Below are 24,662 nucleotides of genomic sequence, written 5' to 3'. Positions count from 1 at the left end.
ACCACCAGAGTCTTCACAAGTAGCTGTCAGGAACAGCTATTAAGGTAGGAATTAAACAAAATTAAGATCTCACACAAACAGTTGTAGCTCCAGCGAGTGCGCTCGCACTGACAGGCTGGTTTCAGTCCTCCAGGCAAGAGAGGCAAGAAGTGAGAGACGCTCGCAGAGCATCTGCTCGTGAGATCAGACAAGTCTGTCTCGTTGGCAGAGCTATTGTCCTTTGGTCACACCAACCCTAATTTGAGTCCTGCTTGCAGCAGCATAGAAAACCTGTGACAAACATAGTCTCGCTGGCATTGAGGTGGCTGCCAAAAGGAGATCACTGAGAGTACTCAAAACTGCAAAGGGGGAAAAAAAAACACAGAGAAAGAAAGCTTTCAGATCCGAAGTTTGCAAAAGAAAATGAAGTTATTGGACTTTCTATTTTCCTCCCCAGTCCTGCTTCCAAATAAAAAGAAATCCTCACAAGTTACAAGCACACGCCTGGATCGGGTCCTTGCCCAGAAGTACAGGTCTGTGTCTGCACACTGTTTTGCCTCAAGCTGGGGTGTACGCAAAACAGAGAAATACTTTATATTTCCAGACTTGCAATATTTTGTACTTCTTATTCATGGCTGTCTATGAACTGCCCTGTTTGTTCTCGTTGCTCTTTAGGTCTTTTATTGTATCTGATACAGCAGTGTGGCTGATCCAGAAATGATTCATCTAATTACTTGGACGAGTGACAAAATCCCTGGCAGAGGTTAACAAATGCTTCTTGTAGTCCACATCTAAGAATCGGATTGTGTAGGACCAAATCAATGGCCTTGCCCTGAGCACTGCAGTTCTGCACAGAGATAGGTACCCTGCAGAGCCAGAGGTGAGTACAGCCCTCTGAAATGTGTCTGCAAACCAATTTCTCCTGACAAACAAAAGGCTTCTGAGACTTGAAGCTCCAGCACTTGGTCTGGACTATGGCTAATTTATTCATTACATTCAAGCTGTACAGCAGGTAGAGACAAGGCAGCAAAAACAACCATTATCTCTGTTACCCCCTTCCCCATCTCTATCAGCACTCTGGATAGACTGATAAAAATTCATCTTTGGTGATCACTGAAGGGTCTTCTGGAGTGAGCTTTGTGTAACAAGCAGCCTTTCCTGTGTCATTCCAAATGGTGCTCATACTTTCGGTTGTAGATAAATTTCCTTTAGCCCCTAGGGGACTCCTTTATTTTCAGAGCTTTGATACCTTCCTGAAAAGGTGTTTGTGCCTTTTACACTTTGTTACGGATGTGTATATATCTGTCTTGCCTCTTACAGAGAAAAAACAATGACAAAAATGATGCTTCCAAGAGTATATGCCCACACACTGGCTCGAGTTCACGGGTCTCTTCGGGGATGAATCTTCGTGGAATCGGGAGCACTTGTATTTTATCTCACGAAGATGGCACGATGCGTTCCTTTTAGTGATTCGGATCTAGAAGAGCAGCACCACCATTAAAGCCCACGAACGGGAGCTCACCTTTCGGATCGCTCCGGCTCAGAAGGAAGCTGCCCTCTGGTGGCCGCGGTGCTCGCTCTCGGGTGGGAGCACTGGGGGGGGGGCCGGCGGGTCACTCCCCGACACGATCCCTGCAGCGACCGGAGGAGGAAGCTGCGGGCCGCTGGGGTCACCGGCACACAGAACCCTCCGGGCCCTGCATCGCTCTCACGTGCCAGTCCGCGGGGCCGGATGCGGTGCTGAGCCCGTTCCTCGCAGCCGATCGCACGGCCCCAGCGGGAGCAGGTGCGCTGAGCGTACCTCACTGCAATGCACGCAGCGCTGCCTTGTGCCCCCAGTTGTTCTCCCAGGGCTGGCTGCCTTCGGCTGCAAGGCAGTTTCAGGAGAAGAATTCTTGGAACTGCTTAATTCTTCCCCCCCTTTTTCTCCATCACTCCCGTGATTCAAGAGCCCAGTACTGCCTGACCGGCAGCGTGCTGCCGAACCTTCCTCCTGCTCACATTGAAACTGTTCTGCTGACAGCTGCAACTTGCTAAGCTATGGCAAGCGAGCAATGCATGGCTGGAGGAGGTCAGGAACCTAAAATACATGCAGCTGGTTACTTCTTCAACATTCTTTTTTGTTGTTGTTGTTGTTGTTGTTGTTGTTGTTGTTGCATTGGTCTCTCTTAAAGCAGCTTAAATTGAACTGTTCTGTCCAGGCAAAAAGCAGTGACTATTGAAGCTCGTTGAATATTCATTCAGCACTTGAGCAAGGTTTTCTTGACACCAAGAGGATCCAGAATGTATCATTCCAGCCACCAACCCACCGTGTCCAAAGGACTGGCTGCCCCTGCACCTCACAACCCATCTCTGACACAGCCCAGATGTCTTCTTTTGGCCTTCTTTTTCTGTTACCCTTATGCACTTTACAGATATTGCTTGAATGCATCGATCGTATTTCATGTGTTGAATTTCACATATTTAGCTGGGAAAATCACTGGGAAAAATTCCTATTGCAAATTGCTTCTTTATGATCAGTGGAATGCATATGCGGAAATGTGTTTCCCTTGTTACTTTTTGGAACACTACCACGACAGTCTGTGAAGCAGTGAACACTGAAGCAGTACAGCTGCCTGTGCAGGTTGGTCTGAGCACCTGCAGGAAGTCTTTAGGGTGCCACATCCCTTCAGTCACTGAGTTTGCAACATACCTCTTTCTATCCCAGTGAAGCTGCTGGAAAATATCATATAATTCAGTTGAAAGGAGACTGATGAAATTGAGCAGAATTCAGAAGAATACTGATGTAACAACCATGGAGTGAAGGGCTACTGTTGAAAAAGGCAAGACAGATAACGCAAGCAGCCCAAGCTTGCCTGCTGACAAGTCATCCTTTCTTCTGTGGCAGATGAAAAAGTCCAGTGGTATTTTCCTGTGATATGGTTTCTTGCTGACTGCAGAAATAGGCTGCAAGGCTTTCTCAGACAGTAGATGCAGTTAGAGCTGTCCTGAAAAGGAAACTTACTCACTCCACATGCAGGCTTTTACTCACTCCCTCTGGTCACTGCATTGTAAATCTTCACTGTTCTGACATCAGTTTGGCTTTCCCTAGGAGACGGAGGAGATGCTGCCAAACAGAATAGGTTTTGTATATTCTAACCCCTATTCTGGATAGAATTAATGGCCCAAGAGCGAAAGCCAAAAGCCTCAGATTTGTTTGGGTTAATCAATGCCAGAATTTGTTGGCTAGGAAATGGTACAGATGATCTTTCACAGTTGAAAGACTACGTCAGTATTTCAAGCGTTTGGAAGGTAACAGCACACATGTCTTAAAAGCCATCATATAACACATGGGCTTGCACAATAAGGCATTGCTGGACAGGGTATGAATGAGCATCTTATTCCAACGCATGTGAAAGTTTGCAAATAATTTTGGAATGGTTGATCAAAGCAAAAGGAGCAGGTGCAGTGCTGTATGCATGGGAGGAGTAGGAGTAACGAACGCACAGAAAGAGTCTGGCACACAAAGTGGATTTCTCATGATGTCAGCTGTTTCTAAGGAGAGTGAGTTGGCACTGTTTCGGTCGATCATCCAGGTTGTCTGGGGTGGTGGAGGCACCGTGACATAAATTAACCCCAGAAGGGAAAGCAGTACTTATGATCTATTCACTGTTACTATTATTTTTGTGAAAACCTGACAGAGAGTACTGGGAAAGTGTGCCTTAAACTATTGTGACTTATGTCACAATTATTCTAGCCCAATATACGCAAACAGTCATTAACAGCTCAGCTGATCAACAGCACTTTGTTAACTTGCAGCTAGTGTATTGCTTGCAATAATTCAGCTCAGTTAATTTAGAAAACAGAGGAAAGTAAAATATTTTATTGAACCCCTACAGAAAGACTAGCTTCTAATCACTTACAGCCAACAAGCAATAGGGTCAGTCCATAATCCTGCACAAAGTATTTCTGTTAGGATAAAACCACTGTACATGAATACAATGTTTATTGGTATTTGTTAACAGGACTGTGTTAACAGCATGTTTGCAAGTGGGGTTCAAAACCGAACTGTGAGCATCGGGGAGGAGTCGATGTTTGAACAAGGCAGCAGGTAATAGATTAATTTTATTACATATAATAAAGTATATTACATAAGGATATTGCACTATTGCAGATTGTCTGATAGAAATGATATGCAAAGGGTACTTATACGCAAGCTTTCATTCTTATCAAATACAGCTGGACTTACAGAGAGGTAGGTTTATCATAGCACTAATTAGAAAACCAAATAGATAGAGAAAGCCTTTCCAACCCACATTATTCTGACTATTCCGTAAAGCTTTTGTAAGGAAGCATTTGTACTTAACTCAGAAGGGCTGCTTGTGAGATTAACTTGATATGATGGTGAAAGGAACAATGCAACAAAACCCCTTAGAAGTTTGCTGTATTCATCCATTATATTTTACATAGGCAACATGCTGGGCCAGCATTGAAATTACCACAAAAAAGCAACCTGGTATTTTTTCAGCTACAGGAGACTGGTCCTGTTAGTAGCACAGAGTATGAGGTTTTTCTTTCTTCATTGATAAGAGCCATTGTTGTCGTGGACATCTTTATTGCCAAAGCTACTGTAAATTGCTGTTTTCTAACCTGTAGGTGAGTCCCTTTTGTCTGTTCCACCGAAAACAGTCTCAATATCTCAGTGTCGTGCAATGGAAGCCTGGGCTGTGCCTGTAGGGCAGCCCCAACCTACCCATCTCACAGGCTGCCTGCCCCAGTGCAGGGCTGGTAGGGTGCTTGGACTATGTCAAAAAGAGGTGGAGAACGTAAGAAGTGCTCTTTGGGGCAGCACACCCCCTGCTGCCTGGCAGTGAGTCCCCAAGTCCCCACTCTGCCCCCTGGAGTGCCCATGGGTCAGAGCCTGCTGAGCCAGCACCACACAGCGGTGCGGGCCCGGTGAGTGGCAGAGCCTTCATGAGCTGGAGAGATGCACTGGTTGATATTTAACTTGATTTTGTTTCCAGGCCTTACTTTGAGCAGGGCAGCCCTCTGATACACGGCATCAGCAGTGTGCTCTTGCCAAAAGGATGATAAAAATCAGAGATTATCTTTAGGGAAAGAGGTGCTTACAGAATGCAGCTGGAAGAGGATCACTCAGGCTGACTTTGAATCCTACTGAAGCATTGCACTCCAGAATGGGGTATTGCAGCTAGCTCCAGTGCAGCTGGAACAACTAGGGCTCTTCTGGCTACAGCTCAGTGCCAGGAGCTACCAGAGACCTCTGCCCCCACCCCTGCCCCGCATCCACAGCACAGTGTGAATGTGCACCTCCCATAGGAACAGGAGCTCTTGCATTCAAACAGATACATTCGGCCACGTATTTGTCACGAGTCTTTTCTGTTCTGTCTGAAAGAGTAAGGAACTTGTAATGTGCTTCAAAAGAGTTTAAATGTGATCGTAGCAAAAGACAGAGGGCAAAACCCGCACACCAATGGAGCATTGCTGAACACTTAGGCCTAAAGGCAAAGGTTCCACCACAACCTGGTTGGCTTTTTTCCCCAGTAAAGGAATAGCTGAAGGAAACAGATGATACGTTGTTTTTTTTTTTTTTTTTTATCTTTTTTATTCAAAAGTTTTCAAAGAAATAAAACAGAAAAAAGCTAACAATCTAATCAAATTTACAGTTCAAAAATGTCTTTTGGCGTTTAACAACAAGTCCTAGGAAACAAAACTACAGAGTTATCTTGAACCGGACAAATAAGTTACCACTGGCAAGTTTGTGGCACTAGTAAAACAAAAATAAAAAATTAACTCTCTTGATCATATAGATATCTCTATGAAAATCTTTTTTTTTCAATCTGTACAAAAGGTCTTTCTTCATAAATTAATTTTTTATAATTTAATGGCTGTCTACTATGTGATGTTTAAGTAACTGATCATTTCTTTATGTACAGAGGTTAAATTTCCCAAATCTTACCCAGACAATGAGTATGGCACTTAGTTCAGACGTTTTGGCAGCAGCTCTTCCCTCCCTCTAACACAGCCAACATACTGCGGTTCGAAGTAACGCAAAAGTATCAAGTAGTGAGAGATCCAGGCATGGAAATCCACCCGACCCAGGGAAGGTGCTGCAGAAAGTCTGGACTTTGACAAAGCAGTAATATTCCAGGGAGCATAGAACCAATAATACCACAACTTTTCAAAAAAAGAAAAAACAAAAACACATCTCTTACGACTATGTATTTCACTAGAATCTACACTTCTCAGAGCAGCAATTTACTTTTGAAACTATGAAATGTCACCGACATCTATACTCCAATACTCACACAAAATTTAAAAACTAAAAAATACTCGAAAGAAACAACTGTTAGCCCCAGCTCCTGAGCCGGGATGATTTGGTCTGTGGAAACAGGGAGGGCCAGCAACCTGTCCCAATACAAAAGGAAATAAACTTTGAGGTAGATAACTGATCATATACAGCTGACCAGAGAAGTACACAGTTTTGGAAGACAACTTAATTTATCGTTTGATTTAAAACATATGCGATCGTAATAAAGAGCTTTAGTAGCAGTGAATTATCTAATATGTGAAGTACAAATAACTGTATTTATGAATCAGGAATTTCATAGTTTCAAAATCGGTTTTCTTTACACTTAACACTTGTAGTGATGATGTAAAGTGTGGCACTGCTTGGATCCAAGTCTTCCTTCATGCTTTTGTGTCCATACGTCAATTAAAATTATAAAACCTAAATGCAAATGTACAAAAAAGGCACATTCTCCTAACCGCAAACTGGTCCGGCAAAAATAAAGAGTACAGAAGACGTAATGCTGAGACAAATCAAAATTATTGGTTACTGGCTCTTTGTTCTTTGGTAAAGTTACCTTTTAAAAGTGCCAAGTCTTTTTATTTTTATTTACCTACAATAGAGAGCTAGTACCCAATCAATTATGCTTCTCCTCGCATCTCAGCTTGTGTTTGAAAACGAGTCCTTTAGCTTTTGCCATTCTGCTGCAATAGCAACTTTTGTGTTTGCTAAGTCTCAGTACGATCCTCATCCTAAAGCACTATCATTAGTATAAAGAAAGGACAAAAACATTCGGTGAGATCCCCACCCCAAACTCCCTATTCTACCTACGCTAAAACTAGAACATCGAGTTAGTTTCCAAAAAAAAAGGCAAAAAAAGATTTTACATTGCATCATACAGCAGAGTTCCTAAGTCATCCGAACTACCAGAGGGAGCTATCGGCTTACGGCCTTACAAACGATTTATCCTATTAAAATTTCCCCATCAGAAAATGTGTTTCACACAAAACAGTTTTCCCCTCTTGCGTTTCACTACCTTACATATTATGTGAAAAATCATTAAAAACACTTACTACACATTAAAAAAGCCAAATTTTCAGCAATTTTTATTGACTACCTTTAAAAGCCCTATGCTGCTGTTTTACAAGGCATAATAGACCAGCTCATTTGGTCAAAGCATTCTACACCATTAGTTTGGACTACTTACTGAAATAGCTACAGCATCGAAAGATTTAAGGCAAATTGGAATTCATAGAAAAGGATAAGACACTTCACACTACATTAAAAGAAAAACAGAAGGCTAAAAGACCAGACGCTATAACTGCAACACTGCACTAAAGCAACACTCACACACTGCAAGCACAGAACATCATTCTAGATGTTTTACTATTTTAAACTTCAGAAAACCCATTTCATACAATTAAAAAAAAAATTAAAAAAAAAAAACAGGAAAAAAAATAAAAGGAAACAAAGGAAATAAAAATAAACCAAAACACAAATTCTGTCATGCACATGAATAGTCTTCGTGGTCATCTGTGCATACCCAGAAATTTGAATTTTTTTTTTTGCGCCATAACACTTGATAAAAATTTTTTTTTACTAAAATAAACCTGTTCATGGGAACAGCTACTAGATGAATTTAAGGTTTTTCTTATGCACCTTATAGAACTTATAGCAAAAATAGTTTTAGTTGATTTCATTATAAATAACATTTTCAAGAACCTGTGCAAAACTGTCAATAATTCCTAAAGCACAATTGATCAGTAAAATCCATGATTGTTTCAGCCTTTGCACCCTTCTCCAGGCCAGGTCAACACCGGGCATCTGCAACACAGAAAGGTCAGAGCTACAGCAGGGTTACGAACTGCATTCATTTTGCTAACGTGGCTGTGTGCAAGCTACACCACCTCCTCCTCTAGACAGCTGGGAGCAGACTGAGTGAATCAGAGCACAAATCTGAAAAGCAAAGCCAGGTGGCACTCCAGGTGCTCAGCGCTTGCTGGGATATGGCTCTCTGCCAGCATGTGGCCTCCCCAGTGTGCTTTCCCCCTTTACCTCTAATAAAGATAAGCATGCAGAATGCCCACCGAGGAGCTGAGAGGCTGCGTTCCAAGCTATCTCCCTGCCTACCTTCTTGTTTGTTGGTTGCTTTTAATTGACCCAGAGCAGATGAGTGAGTGAGCCTACTGCTGCTGCATCCAAACGCTTCCATCTCTGGATGAGATGAGAAGAGGGAGGGTGTGCGCAGCTCCCCACAGCCAAAGCACAGGCAGCTCCCGTGCCTCCATGCTGGTTAACATTTAACAGCAGTTCGGGGCTCATTAAACATGAAGGGAGGCTCTTCCATTTGCTATCAGATTAAGTTATCAGATGGACTTTAAGAAACATTCAGCTAATGAAAAGTTAATACAGTTTTGGAATTTTTCAAGGAAAGGCAGTGTGTTAATTTAAAGTTTGTACATTCATGGGTGCATATTCAATTATATTGGGCTATTTTCAAGTCCCTTTGACTATTTTCACATAGCAGCAACTTGTCAACAAGAAACAATACAGCTATTAAGTGTAATCATTAAGGGAAATGCTGGGTATTCCCGACAGACTGCACTGACTCATGTTAGTGTGCTGGCTGTCATTTGCCACTTATTTATGGCAAAATATATCCCAACTTTTAATAGCACATCTTCAAAAGTGCTGTGCACGTATTTAGAAAAAAGCTTCCAACAGTGACAAAACCACAACAATTAAGAGGCCACAGTGTTCCCTGTATTTAGGGCAAGAAATAACCATCAGTTCCCTCCCCTTCAACTGTTCTGATAAATGACAAGTTCTGGCATGCTCTGAGGACAGAAATACCAAATGCCATACTCTGGGGCTGAAATCAGCTGAGCAATATTACCCTTCCCCTTGTGCCCACACCCACTGCTGCAGATTTCCCTGTGCAGATCAGTGCAGGCAGCAGAGCTTCTCTAGGAATAAAATCATGGAGGATTTTATCACTTCCAGCAAGCACCCACAGCTGCTCATAGAGCTCAGTATGCTACAGAGTCAATGTTAGACAACGTTTCTCAGGTTATAGCGCACCTGATCCCTCTTCAGGAGTCTACATGCTGCTCCTCCTATGGCCCCCATCTATGAGAAATAGGCTGGCACATTGCTGGAGGTGTGGGGATCCCATGCAGGATTCTGTTGTCCCACCTACTACAGATCTCTGTTCACAAGGAAGCTTTATGTGCCCACCAGGAAGACTTAAGGGCAAAACAAATAATTCTTTGAAAAGTGGTTAACACCAGCCAATAGCCTTGGCATGGGAAACATGCAGGAGCCATGGCTTTAACACTAGGAGATGGAGAATGAGAAGAGTCTGTGGCTTTGCCTCTCCCTGCCTTGGAAGAAAACCAAGGATGTGGGCTTGCTCTAGATGCCGGCGTTTGGCCAGACTAAAATAATAAACACAGGTCATATGTTGTGCTATGTGGACTGTGCCAGCTGTCGAATGTGCAAAGTTTCCCAATTGGTTTGTTTCTATCTTCACATACTTGAACATGTAAGAAGCTGCTATGCCAATAATAGGGATGAGAGCAGTGTTGTCAAATAACACAGTTGACCTGCAAAATCAAAAGTGATGGCAAAATGTGTGTACTGTTAGATCTGCGCATTTTAAAGAGAGCATCACACCAGTGGGAACCCTTGCACGTAACTTTTTTGGTTACGTGGAAGGTTACGGGTTTTTGAGTACTTTAGGAATGCCAAGAGGGCTGTGAAAAAAACCACTTCTAAGACCACTTCTCATACATACTTGAAGCTGAATGGAACTATTCAGCATTAGGTCTTACAAAATTTGATTTAAAAATTATGTAGTCCAGTTGTTTGGTTTACAAAGCACTCAGAAAAAGATAGGTTAGGGAAAAACTAACTTCCAGTAATTTAAAGCATGGAAGATGAAGGAGGGGATGGTTAGTGCAAACAGCATTTTCAGGATAACAATCTACTGAAAGAAAAATGGAATACAGAAGGAGTTAGGATAAAACTAATGAAGGGTCAGTACGGAATGCAAGCAGAGACATAGGAAACCTGCAGCAGGAAAATAAATAATTAACTCTGGAATTAGAGCCAATCCAGGATCTGGATTAAAAATCAATTGACAAAATTCTGGACCAAACTGCTACTTCCTAGAATAAAGGATGGGCAGGGAAATTTGCAAGAGTGTCAGCAAAGATTTCTAAAAGACCAGAACCCACCCGCATGCTCCCTAAGTCTGTTGTGAAGTTGCTTCCCAATCCGATACAAAGGTTATATATACAAACACATTGTTATTCTTGTATACCACATGCTGTATCCAAGATTAACAAATTAAAATAGAATATAATCCACATACGCTATAGAGAAAGTATCAAAGTGCTGTTATTTGTTTAACATTAACTCTCTTTTTCCTTTCCCTTACTTCTAACTCTGGCCAATTCATGTTAATTTCAGTGTTTGTCCCCAGATATTATCAATGTTATTTATATGATAGGTGCAAGAACTTTCAATACAGAGTACTGCATCTTATGAAAAAAATATATATTTGAATTCACATCTTTCATGTGACAGGAGGAGCCCCTACCTCACAGTTACTTATTTTGCTGATACGTATACGGAGAATGATCACTGGACGTCTCTACCGTAACCTGCTGTTGACCACTGGCTTCCTGAAAATGAAGAGGGAGAAAAGATGTGAGACAAAAGCAGACAGCATTGCCTGCAATCTGTATTTCCATGCAATGTTTGCAATTAGGTCTTCAAGTCTAAAACCTTTTAAACATGTCAGAATACATGCACAGTTACAGCACTTTAGCTGGCAATACTCCTTGCAAAAAATAATAAAAATAAAATAATTTTAAAATGGTGTATTTGTATGTCTTATCTCTGGTCTTCTGTATCATATACTCACCTCAACAGGAACCGCTGCTGTCTGGACATGCGTGTATTGGGGTATGTAGGCTCCTTGCATAGCTGTTGTGGCTGGCATGTACTAGAAGGAGAGACAGCACGTTAAGCTGAGCTGAAATCCAATGAAAATCTAAGAGTATTCAGAACACCTGTCACGACACCATGTAATAGATATTGAATGTTTCCCACACAGACTTTTGTGTCTGAAACTAAGAGCCTTTTCAGAAAACTGAGGTGTTTTTGTTTTTTTTTTTAATACCTGATTTAGCTTCAAAAACTAAGTAAAGAATTTTTCTCTGTTAATCCCTACACATACACATATATATTAATAACTCTACTCAGAAGAGAAGAGTTTTTTTGGTTTAGAGCCTGGCCTTCATCTCCTCTTCCTGTCTAGTTTTTGCTCCACACAATGTATAGCTTTCAGCTCTCTGATCTCCTGAAGAACAAAAACAACTGTTGTTTCTTTTTCACTCTGGAGTCATCTCCTGGGTTCCTTTTGTTTGTTTTATCTATTTTGCTTACTCACTATATCTGACTAGCTAATAGACTGAATAAATAATGCTGAATCTAATTCATATATGGAGACAGTTCTTAATATTTTATCAAATGAAGATTTTTTTACATGTAAATGTACGGACATACTGTTATCTACACACAATATTTTCCACTTGCAAAAGTTCTATTTTGTATTTAATTGCTACATACTGTTCCAGTACTGCCTAATGAAAGATGACTCATCTGCTGCGTCAAAGGGCTTATCATTGATGCAGGCTGTAGTGACATGGTATGGTCCATGGAGGGAGTCAGTACAGCACCCTATGAAAACAAAGAAAGAAATGATGAAGGCAACAATCACATTTTAATTATGTTTTTAATTTGAGAGTCTAAGTAGGCGCTGTCCTTTCAAGGGGATATACTGCATGAATTCTCCTTAATGCAAGGCACTGACTCAGCACACAGCTCTTGGGCACTCTAACATGGATGTGTTTTGCACAGCTTGGTCACAGGGTAAGTACTGCATTAACTTCCTATTGAACGTAAACAGATGCACAATGCACTTGAGACACCTGCTGCAAACATGAGTTCAACTAGATGTTAACTTTACAGTAAAACTTGGCACATTACCAGGTACAGATTCGCTTAGTTTGAGCTTTGGAATTTCAGGCTTTAAGAAGCATCTGTCTCATCTTTAGGAATAGAGGCTTTGGAGGAACACTTGTGGTAGGGGAATGCTACCTGCACATGTCATGTTCACACACAAGACAAATCTTAGATGAGGGGGTCAGCAGAGCTGCAAAAATACTTGCTTATCTATACAAATACCAGCTGCCAGGATGGCTCTATGGCTCTGGGGCCAGTTTGCTAACTTAACAAAGTTACAAAGATGTGAGCATTTTTAAAAACTCAACATTGCTAAATATGTCAAGGCACGCTTGTCAGGTTGTCAGAGTTATCTGAAATGGAAGGTTATCAACTGATTTTATTTTACTAATCATGTTCTGCAAAAATATATTTCCAAGCACTCTGTATGAGTTATGCTGGCAGAAGTGTTGATTAAAATAGATGGAGAGTCAAAATCAACAGAAATAATCGCAGTGTACTGAAAGCTAGGATTTTCAATCTATAGCTATTCCTTAAAATGAAAGAAAAAAACAAACCAACCAACCCTACGGAGTGTAGTTGGAAAAACAACCATGTGACCAGCGTAGATGAAATGAGTCACAGGCACATCAAACACTGAAAGAATTTCCTGTCTGCAGACTGCAGGCTTCTCTGCAAAGCAAATGAGTAAGACAGCACCAATTTCTGCACAGACCAAAACTAAATTTACGTCAAAAAACTAGATCGTTATTTTTCAGCTACGAAATCTCATACTGCATATCTTCAAAACAGATAGATCTCACGGTGCTATAACATATTAACTCGTGTCTCCTACAACGTTAATTTGCAAGATGGTTTTTAGGAAATTCCACGCTGACAGAAAAGTTAAAACCAGTTTGTGTGTGTGTTTAACATTCAAGAATTATAAATACAACAACAGTGAACTGTGTGAGAAGGAGACCAGGCTCAGTATCGCCTTCTCTGCATGCACGAGGAAATGTTTGGCCACACAGATTTACGTTCTCTACTCTGCATGGAGAAGTTAACTGACATCAGGACAATATCTTTTCTATATCTGGAAACAGACTTGTTTTTCACTATAGGAGGGCCTGTTATTATTTGCAACGCTCCTATCAAGAAACCCTATGACTCTTAGATATAATAGCACTCAATTGGCAATTGACGTAGATAAGAAGCAAAACATGTGAGAGAACAGATTAGAATACTTGTCAGTCTGGTATAGACACCACAGCCAGACGTATAGGCAGAGTAGTGTTACTCATGCATGGTGAAGCCAAAACAGGTTATCCAGGTTGTCTCAAGTGAGTGCCCCTGCTGCCATTCATATCGCCACGTCCATCTGTCTGGCACAGATTATCCAGACTGAACTCCTGTAGATCTATTCTAAAACCATGGGTCTTCTATTGCAGCTTTCTATCAGTACACAGTATGTAAAGCATTGGTAACTGCAAAGTGCTCATTATTTTTAAAAAGGAAAGAAAGGTTCCTCAGGATGCCGACATGGTAAATCTAGTTTTACTCATCACGTCAATACCCTGAAGGCAGCTTTCTTTTTTTCCTAATAAAATGAGTCCCAGTTCAGGTTATCATAATCCTTTCTCTTTCCCATTTTCATCCATGATTTAATCATTATGATGTAATTGTCAATTATCTGGAAGTAACGGGGTTGGAAGAGGCCTATTCCCTTGTTGTTTAAAATATGCAAATTGTTTACACCACAATGGAGAAGTATAAAAACTTACTGGGTGCTGCATTATATATGGTTGAGGCTGCATCCAAGAAGGACTCTGAACCTGGAACAAAATTGGTATTTTATTATCCACTTCAATTAACACTGTACTATTCCCCTCTTGTTGCAGCTAGCATATTTTCTCTCCAAAAAACCTGATTATCCAGATGCTTAAACTGAGGCAGGTTGCCTAACTTCACATGACAAGGTAAATTAAAAGGAGTGAAAAGTACATTAATGGGTTATATGGTTTTCTTATTTAAAAAGAGCTGGTTATAACAGCTCTTTGAAAAAGCGTGCTGCAAGAAATATGAAAGGCAAGATGACAATGTCTCTTTTTCATCTCTGGTAGTGCCATATGTGTAGGATAAGGCAGGATCTGACCTGCATGGGGCATGCAGACCTGACTCACCACGGCTGCCGGAAACTTAAAACCCCTTAAACTCTTCACCTTCTTTCCCAGTGTCCTGTGAATAGGACAGGCAGACAGACAGTCTTGAAAAAAAACACAAGGCGGGGTGTTTTTGGCAAGATGGAAACATTTCTTCCGTCCTCTTCACATTCATTTTCAGTTCAGAGCAATTTTTTTTAAGATTATTTTTTAATCAGTAAAAGTGTAACAAGGTGTTTAGAAATTGAATGGTAAAAAGTAAAACAGTTGAACCCTCCCTTTCCCCAGGCAAAAACTTAATGGCAAAAATTCTGGTACAGCCTGACGAAAGCTTTGGCTAATCTACTCACGCTATCATAGTAACTGGCTTAGTTCTGTCATTTGGGTATACAGGAGTTGCAGAAACAACCACTAGCTAAAACTTTTTAAAATTTGTTTACCTTTAATAAGAATAAATCTAGGAACAGGTTATATCATGCCCCAAAGAAAAAATAAGTAAATCATGCTTTTACGATACGTTCTGTTCTGTAGGTGACAGAATGCTGCAAGTTTCAGTGGGATGGATCAGTAATGATGATGTGACTAATGCCCAAACTGTGAAATATTTCTGGACAAGAATCTCCTCCCTCCCTACCATAGAATGCTTCCCTTTCATTTTCAATTTGTATTACTGCAGCACTTTAAATAACATGACGTCAATAACTCCATCCACACCTATTTAAGCTCCATGTGACATACACCAAAACACTGGTTATGACACTTTTAGAAACATACGTTACTGCCGCCCACCTCTCCCAGTAAGCCCAGCAGTGATCCCGTGTTCCCTACAAGCATGTTTCTATGCCAACTTTCAACTTTTACTTGGACTCAGAATGTTCAAGAGTCTCCTGTTGATTCATAATTTATATTTTAATAAAAAATTCTGATAATGCTTTTCTGGGTATGAGCTTGCTGCAGTTTTTGAGATATTGCTGTACAAAGCGGAATGGCTCCATATACTGAAAAATACATCAGTGACACTGCCTGCCAGGAGCAAACACTGTGTTGCATAAATCATCTCAGAAATTAATTCCAAATGAATCCAGCTGCCCTCTATCCCAGGGCACACCACCTACATAACACTTTGTTGGAGCAGGAAGGCATTAGATCTCCTGACTTAATACTGGACAATTCTTCCCCACTCTTCTCAGATGGAATGGGAGAGGACATGGTTATTTCTGCACAGTAACCAGATGGTCCACGGGTAGAAAACTTGTGTGTTAAATAGTAAAATGCCAGATAGGTAATCATTTAGGTAACACTGTAATAATGCTCATACAATCTGAACTCCAAACTCCTTTCCAAGTATCCTCCTCTAATGTTAAGCAAGTTTCTGCAGCCTTTTTAGCCAACCTACGTAACACATGACTGCTGGGCTTTTTTGCTCTGAAACCACTTGCAGAAACGTTCAAAATAATGGATGGATATCTCTGAAATAAAACTTCAGTAAACCAAAAAAGATTTAAATAAAGAATAATTATTTTAAAGGTGAACTATTGATAATAAAAGAACTTGGTGAAGAAAAAATGAAAAATCATGCATGAAATGCAGAAGTGGCTACAAACTCTTAGCCATCACCACAATTTAGAGAGCGTTTTTGGCAAGACAACTGGCATCCTATTACTTTGCTTTGCTTCCTGCAACAAACACACCTTCAGTTTTAAAGGCCTTCATTTTCATGCTGTACAGCGTGAAGAGGCCTCCTCATTAAAAGGTAGCATGACTGGAGAATGCAGAGAACCAGATGTAGCAACTGATAAATAAACACAAGCTCCAATGAATCACTACAGCTCCTAAGTTCTAAATACAAACCTGGTATGTGGAAACTGGAGAAGCAATATATGGCGTAATAGATGTTTGAGTGATCATTCTGTTTGCTGTAATACTGTAGGGTGATGGATAAAATCTAAAAAATATAGAAATATTTATTAAATGCCAGTTCTACGCATCTTTCATAATGCAAACATTTTTTTCTTAATGTGCCAGCACTTAACATACCCATTTTGTAAAGCAGCTGTGGTTGGATCATAAGTGAGTGTCATTCCAGCCTTTAAAAAAATAAGTGGAAAGAGAATTGACATAATTCATCTTGCTTGTAAATGATTTCTCATACTCATTAATTAGCTATATTAATTTTAACTGAAAACTTGTACTGATACAGTTGATTATCCTATAGTTAGGGAAAGGTTAATTGACAGAAGTAATTATAAGTAAAGAGAGTCTGTGATATTGGCTAAAAAGTTTCCATCAAGAAGAACAAAATGCAATCTATAAAATACCTGGCTTAGATAACATATGCGTGTTTAAGAGGTGGAGCATGAGGATGATTATGCTAGGGCTACACTAGGCATATAGTATATTAACTATAAAAATGAACAAGGAGCCCACTTTTCAGAAGACACATTTGAATTTTGTTGTTTCATACATGAGCTATCCAGGCTTGGTAATCACAGTAAGCCTATGAAAGTATTATCTTGAATATTAAAGATTAAAAAAAGCCGCAACAAACAGAAAAATTTAATGCTGCACTGCAGTTTTAATCTTCGAAAATGGCTGTGCGCTTCAGTTCTGCATGAACAAAAGGAATCACTTACTAGATGTAAATAAAGTTATGTTTCACATAGCTTTGTAATATCAGAGATATTTCAGATATACTCTTGACCAAAGCAAAGGAGATTTTAGTGTTCACTTTAATGAGATACAATTTGATGTTTTACATTTTGTTTTTTTTTCTCTTAAGGAAGATACAGTTAAGCAGTTTATAGAGTTGCAAATTGTCAGGTGAGGGCTGCTTGCATTTTTAATATGCCAAAGAGCCGAGCCAAGAAGTCTCAGTGCCTATCATTTCCGTAAGTATTCATTATTGTACACCCACACTAGAGCTTGAAGGGAGGACTTACAAGTCTCACCTCGCCTTCTCTGTGCCATGCTCTTCCATTCTGTATGTATTTATTCTGATTCTGTCTCTTTTTCTGTCCTCCATCGGCAAACTTGCACAACAAAGGTTCTGCAGGAACTGAGAAGGAAGGAAGAGTATTACTTGCAGTACTGTTCATCCATAGGGAGGTACAAGTACAGAAGGTGAAGAACACGTATGTGAAACGGCTTTCAAAAATTTCTTCTCCTCTTGGAGGGCTCAGTGATGTCCCAAAGCTTCAAGTAGTTCTGCTCATTGAGAACGACCAGAGCTGCACTGTACTTCCACTTAATCACATCTGCCAGATTAGACTGGACACCTTTATCTCCTGTCACCTTGCAATGAAAAAATGTTACAACTTTCCATTCCCTTTCTATCTCTGACCTATAAAGAGCATGCAGTGCAACCACAAACTCTTCAAGATTTTTCTTTTATTACATTCTTTGCAAAATGCCATTAAATGGTGTCGCTATATGTTTTTTCAGTTTTGGCATAACATAATCCTTACCACAACTTCAACACCTGAAATGCAATCAATCAAAAAACAAAAGTTAGCACAGTGCTCTTTCCTTAAGACTGGCTTAAGCTGCAACAGCTCTGTGTACCCGTGGCTGAAGCACAGAGCCACATCACACCACACCCTCCCTAATCACAGGGTGGAAGCTCTATTATGACTTGGATGTGAACACTTCTCTGCCAGTAATTCCTGAGACATGAGCTGTCTAAGCTTTAAGGTGACACTCCTCTGAGCTGTTCTCTGTTTGGAAATACCTGAATGAGACGAGGCCGGATCTGACAACGTGCAAATGTCCCAGTGCAGATTAAACACACAGGGTTGGGGGGACTATGTGTAAAAAATCATCCCAGACGAAAATTTTACCATATCTATATCCTGCAATAAAATCTATTAGTAAAACCACGACCAGCACTGACCGTGCCCTTCATTATGCCTGCATTTAAAAAGGACTATTGGTACTTCCCTAAGTCAGAGGAACAGTGAGTACTGAAAATCTTTGGGGACCCAACAACCCAGCCCAGAATCTGACTTCCAAACTACTGGCACAGCCATAACACAGCCCACTGCCAGCCAAGTCATCGCTGGTTTTGAATGGCACACATGAAATACTGGCTCTGGTTCTACTGAGAAAGAAAAATATGCACTTCCTACATGATACATCACTGACAGCCTTCTCTAGGAAAGCTGATGGACTGGAAGGCAGAGCTGGAGTGTGGCTGCTTGTCTCATCCCAGGACGGATCACGTGCCCTTCAGAGATCTGCACTGCTGTGGCTCATATGCTGCTATTCAGCAGCCACATAACCTTTATCTCAGAGAGTCGGACTTCATTGTACCTGACAATGGAATTAACTTCATATGGATTGCCTTACAGAGAATGGTAATTAAAATCCTATAACCATAAAATAAACTAGGAAAGGTTTAGGCTAATAAATGGGAAAAATATTGCAGACTATGGAGCGTGGAGTAAATGCCCAATGAAGTACCAGAAACCCTCAAGTAGAAGACAGAAACTGGAGAATAACCTCTTCAAAATTTTCCATTTAAGGGAAAATGCAAAGGGATTTTTTTTGCATTACCAGAACAGTTCTGTTTTGGGGTCTTCTATCAAGAGTATTCTTGGCATATTTGGGGCAAAAATGCAGTGTATCAACAGCCTGAAGGACAAATTGATGTTGCTCATATCACAGAGCATTTTAATCTGCGTTAAGTTCTACTGGAATAAGTGGGAGTTAATCACAGAACATGTTACTGAACATGGCTAAAGACATCAGGATCTGGTCTGAAATTATTTTTTCTTGACTTTACGTGGTGAGGAAAAAATTAGAAAGAGAGCACTAAGATATAAGCAGTTAAGTACTCAAAACAAAAAAAGCCATTTGCCAAGTTGAGTAGAAATCTGGCTACTTATGAATTACTGAATCACAGAATGGCCAGGGTTGGAAGGGACCTCAAGGATGATGAATCTCCAATCCCCCTGCCACAGGCAGGGTCACCAACCACCCCATTTAATACTAGACCAGGCTGCTCAGGGCTCCATCCAATCTGGTCTTGAACACCTCCAGGGACAGGGCATCCACAACCTCTCTGGGCAGCCTGTTCCAGTACTTCACCACTCTCTCTGTAAAGAATTTCCCCCTGACATCCAACCTAAATCTCCCCCCCCTCAACTTAAAACCATTTCCCCTTGTCCTGCAGTTATCAACCCTTTCAAAGAATTATTTGAAACCATCTATTATGGTGAGAAGCACACATGACTTCCAAAATACACACCAATTTTTTGGAAGAGATAATAAAAAAAAAAGTGTCTCTAGAACAGTATGCAAAGGCACCCAACAATATTAGAGGCTTCTAGCCCTGTGATTCAGTATTACAGCACTCACGAATAGTAAACACTTTATTTAAAGCTATATTATATCTTCATTAGAAGTCCCCATAGTGGGTTGTACAAAACTCTTCTGAAAGGGTTATTTGAGCTTACATTTTCCATCATTGTCTAAAGATAAAGATCATTTATTTTGGAAAGTCGGAGCAAATCTGATAAAGTGTTTGAACACAGTCTTCATTTAAAAAGCCTATTTTTAGAATAAATGACATTTTTGTCATTAGGTGACTGAATATGATTTAATTTTAAATGATGAAAAATTGATAGAGGTATGATAGAGAAATGATAGAGAATTTGGAAACAGACCCTGACAAATTTAAAAAGAAATAAATAATGGGAGAAAAATGATCTGTATCTGTTGGACTGTGTGTATGTAATATCAGTGCATGTAGACATGAGGCCCCTCTTCCCACAGAGAGGAGAGGAGAGGAGAGGAGAGGAGAGGAGAGGAGAGGAGAGGAGAGAGAGGAGAGAGAGGAGAGGAGAGGAGAGGAGGAGAGGAGAGGAGAGGAGAGGAGAGGAGGAGAGGAGAGGAGAGGAGAGGAGGAGAGGAGAGGAGAGGAGAGGAGAGGAGAGGAGAGGAGAGGAGAGGAGAGGAGAGGAGAGGAGAGGAGAGGAGAGGAGAGGAGAGGAGAGGAGAGGAGAGGAGAGGAGAGGAGGAGAGGAGAGGAGAGGAGAGGAGAGGAGAGGAGAGGAGAGGAGAGGAGAGGAGAGGAGAGGAGAGGAGAGGAGAGGAGAGGAGAGGAGAGGAGAGGGAAGGGGACGGGGAAGGGAACGGGGAAAGGGAAGGAAAAAAGAGAAAAAGAAAGAGAAAAAGAAAGAGAAAAAGAAAGAGAAAAAGAAAAAGAAAAAGAAAGAGAAAAAGAAAGAGAAAAAGAAAAAGAAAGAGAAAAAGAAAGAGAAAAAAAAGAAAAAGAAAAAGAAAAAGAAAAAGAAAAAGAAAAAGAAAAAGAAAAAGAAAAAAGAAAAAAGAAAAAGAAAAGAAGAAAAAGAAAAAGAAAAAAAAAAAAAAAAAGGAAAAGAAAAAAAGAAAAAGAGAAAAAGGAAAAAGAATGCAGCTTGCATTAAAAGGAAAAAAAAATAATGCAGTAGACTGTCTATTTCATACCACCAACTGCTCTGAGAAGGCTATATAGCTTTCGTCTTCCCTGATTCCAGTTCAAGATCTAAATGCTGGTAGAGAGGACATCTGCAGCGAAAAGCCTCAGTTTTTGGCTGCTCTTCCATCCTTGCGACCTGAACACTACCCATGTTCATTGCTTTAGGAATATAATGACAGGTGGTCATCAGAGAAGGCTCAGGAGAGATAACCTTTCACAGGAGCCGAGTAGGATCTACTGATTTCCCTCCTACAGAAGAATAATCACAGCCTTTAAGAAATTGATTTCTTCAGTTTAGCCTTCCTCCTATTTCTCCTAAGGTATGTAAGATGTTCTCTCTCTAACACATATAAACATGAATATATTACATATACACAAGAAAAAGCTGCAGCAAGCCCTACAGACCAGTCAGGCAATCTTTTTTTTTGTGTAGTCCAGGAAGGAAGGGAGAGTCATTTTTACTGTTTAATTGTTGGGAAGCGTGCAGGCCCAGATGAAGGGAACTGCTAATCACTCGGTGATTTGTCTGTATGTGCGAGACAGGGAGGCACAGCATAAATATTCGGAGTAGCATTCACAGCTAAGAGATGGTTGATTTAAAAGGCTATGACTTACAGTGGATTTATGCATCTCTGGCAAAGATATGGAAAATGCCCGCTCTGCTGATGCTTAATGAAAACTAGCAGACACCTAAATAGGATGGAGATGATGAGATACTGCTGCAGAGACAGTCTACAACCACACACTTTTCAGTGCATTGAGACCTGGCTGTGGAAAGAACAGGGCAGATCCCCCTGCCCTGAACCGCCCTCCAGGACCAATATCTTAACAGAAGAAACGAATGAATAAAATGTTAGTGTAGAGAGAAAATACTTCCCTGCCATACTTGTTGTGCACATGTGTACATTAGAATTCAACCTTCGTCTGCTCAGTGTCTACCCAAACACACACCAAGTGATACAACTGGGCTTCATGTTTGCACTCTTGACTTTACATGGCTAATTTGACAACATTTCAATAATCTCTGCTTTCAGATATTCAAAAACGTAATACAAGTTTTAAAATACTATTCTCGTAATGAGTTTTCTGTTAAACTACAACTTTTAAAGACTTTCATTATATATTTGCTAGTGACAAAGCATATGAGATTAAAGAATTTTAACATTAAAACAGCATTTTAATGATATGGCAAGCCTGTACAGCTAGAAACTTCTGCCAAATGCAGTGGGAATTAAAAAATAGGTTGTGCAATCCAAGATATCAAATATCAGGAGCTTCGTAGGTTTCAAGAGAAACAAAATACATATTCCTCACACCATCCTAATCTTCACTTATACACAGCATTCAGGGTTACATTTATTTAATAATTTACACAGGACTTAATAATTTGTCGCAAGAGTGACATTTTGATATTTTGAGTGGTTTAATAAGTATTTTTCTTTTCATTTCCAATGTTGGTGCTTCAAACTAAGGAGCAATTACAAACTATGAGAACAAGAACAGGAAAAGCTCCTAATTTTTGATTTAATGGGTAAAATCTTGGTTTAATGCCTTCAGTGTGACAATCAGAAGTTACACCAGCACAATGACCTCTTGATACCCTTTGGCTACGGTTTTCAGACAGTGGATCGTAGATTATTTCTAAAGGGTCTGTAAAAGATGACTAAGAAATGTCAGTTTATGGTCAAATGGCTGAAGTCACTTTATAGATTTCTGCAACAATAGATTTCTGTATAATTTCAAAGGTAAGCAAATAAGAATTTCAGTAGTCTATTTTCTTTCCTCTCCTGCACTAGACAGGTAATTAAGACCAAAACCATTTCAAATGGTGTCTGCCACACCTGGTACTCTTCTCCCTGGCCTATGTTAAGAGCGTGGCAGGAGCAGGGCTCTCACACCTGTCCCCAGCTTTCTCCCTGAAACAAAGTGCAAGTGATCAGTGTCTGCTGCAAAAGGGAAGGGAAGGGTGGGACATGGATAATCGATGACCTCTGGGTCATTGCTGTCACCTATCATTTCTGAAGCAAAAGCAAAAATACTATGGGTTGCTTAGCAAGAATGCTCTCTGCCTTTTTTCCACTGAAAAAAATGCATATATGCAAAACAACAAAAAAGCTCTTTTCAGTAAAAGAGCTACAAAATAATCCAAGAGGCAGAAAGCTCTTGTAACTCTTCACCTTATAATAAAAAAAAGTTAAGAAAGATGAATACACTCAGACATACATACCTTGGTGTGTCCTTATGTATTCTACAGAATAACTGCTTTATGTAATTATTTATATAATTATTCTCATGTATCATCATGCAGCTACACGCTTCTGCAATAAGGAGGAGATGCCTTTCATGATTTTGCCCAGCAGATCATTTCTGCAATTGTTATAGATCCAGCACCAAGCACAAAGATAGTGAATATTAAATATATTTTTAAAAGGATGCTAGAAGTATGCTATGTCTGTCTGTACTCACTACTCTTCTTCTGTGTTCTGCTCAATAAAGGATTTAATCTCTCTTTCTTCCCCTGTACCTCGCGAGATTTATGTTTCATAGGAAAAAAAAAGACAAACTTTAAATAACTCACTGAAATCAGTAATTCTTTACAGAGAAGAGTAGAACTAAATGCAAAAGTACTTTTCATGCGTATAGGAATAGCATAAATATTCAGTATAGAAGGGTATGAAATACAAAAATCAAAGCTCTGAGAGAAGTGGACTAGATGTTAACAATCCACAATCAGAAAAAAGTATTGCAATGACGTGCCTAATGAAAGTACAAACACCAGATGAGAGCAAGCAGTGAAATGAATACACCATTTCTAGGGGTTTGAGGATCATATCAACTTGTATTGCATTTGAAATTGCTCTCTGAGTGAAACCTTCTACTTCCTGACAGAAGACAAACAAGGATACACTAAATATTGAATATACTTCATTAAGCTACTATGGAGTAGAGAAATAAAGTCTGAGCAGCTTGTTGCATCTGGCTCCAGCTTGATTCACATCATCAGTGCTCAGTGTGAGGCATTTTGTCACTCAGAAGTTCTAGTCGCTGCATTTGTGAACCCCCTGTGCTACCCTTGGCCCTTGCAGACTCACAAAGGAATTTCTGTTCTGTCTTCCTATGCTTCACATAACCATGTTTAACCCATTCTACTTTTTAAGCCCAAACTTAGTTAAAACAACAAAGACGCATTATGAAAGCATGTTTTTGTTAAACAGATGTTCCTCCTCCCACACCTATTTCATTACAGGCCTTCTCTCCTATCCTCCTCGTCCTGATAACAGTGTTTTTATAGCCAGCTCCCTTTGCTGATTTTAGCCAAGTTTCGAGGACACAATGTTTTAATTTAAACATAGAAAATAAAACCATGGGACTGGAACTATGTATTTGAACTTGCTGCTCTGTAACCCCAAAAGATGCTAATCTATTTTGAAACATTTTCCTAACCTTCGTTTGTGCAAGAGCTTTCCCCGCTGCATCCCTGTCTCTGTGTGCAGGTAGCCTAAAACCACAGCTGCCCCGTGGCTCTGCCCCACTTTTTGGCAGAATGTAGGGTATTGTCAAGCTGCAGCCTCTCATAAGCCTGCATTATTGGACACATGCCTGCTATGTGGTGAGGACCTCCAGGAAGAAACGGAACTCCATAAAAATCATCCCATGGAGCAACAAAACTTCACAGCACCAGCATGGAAAAGTACAGCTAAATACAGCTGAGGCTATAGTCTATACAACAGCATCGGGGATCTTGCTTTACATGACTCCCCTGTTC

At 40.3% G+C, this 24,662-nt stretch overlaps 1 protein-coding gene across 4 annotated transcripts in view; it reads right to left on the bottom strand.

The window, feature by feature from the left end:
• Positions 1-5,552: 5,552 nt before the first annotated feature.
• Positions 5,553-24,662, bottom strand: part of RBMS1 (RNA binding motif single stranded interacting protein 1) — a 139,882-nt gene continuing 120,772 nt past the window's right edge. For 2 of the 4 annotated variants that reach the window (XM_085227570.1, XM_085227574.1), the window contains exons 7-14: positions 17,379-17,494; positions 16,477-16,526; positions 16,291-16,384; positions 14,062-14,112; positions 11,903-12,013; positions 11,196-11,276; positions 10,869-10,953; positions 5,553-8,089 (exon numbers count right to left, since the gene is read on the bottom strand). In XM_085227570.1, coding sequence (XP_085083696.1) covers positions 10,876-10,953; positions 11,196-11,276; positions 11,903-12,013; positions 14,062-14,112; positions 16,291-16,384; positions 16,477-16,526; positions 17,379-17,494 — 581 coding nt within the window. In that variant the 3' untranslated portion in view covers positions 5,553-8,089; positions 10,869-10,875. Of the gene's footprint in view, positions 8,112-10,868; positions 10,954-11,195; positions 11,277-11,902; positions 12,014-14,061; positions 14,113-16,290; positions 16,385-16,476; positions 16,527-17,378; positions 17,495-24,662 lie in introns of all 4 variants that reach the window. The other 2 variants (XM_085227572.1, XM_085227573.1) reach the window with 2 other exon arrangements.

Source organism: Meleagris gallopavo, chromosome 7 (genome assembly GCF_905368555.1).
Source record: "Meleagris gallopavo chromosome 7, MGAL_WU_HG_1.1, whole genome shotgun sequence".
NCBI classification, from domain to species: Eukaryota; Metazoa; Chordata; class Aves; order Galliformes; family Phasianidae; genus Meleagris; species Meleagris gallopavo.
The sequence above is the reverse complement of the archived record's forward strand: the minus strand, read 5'-3'. Positions and strand labels throughout refer to the sequence as shown.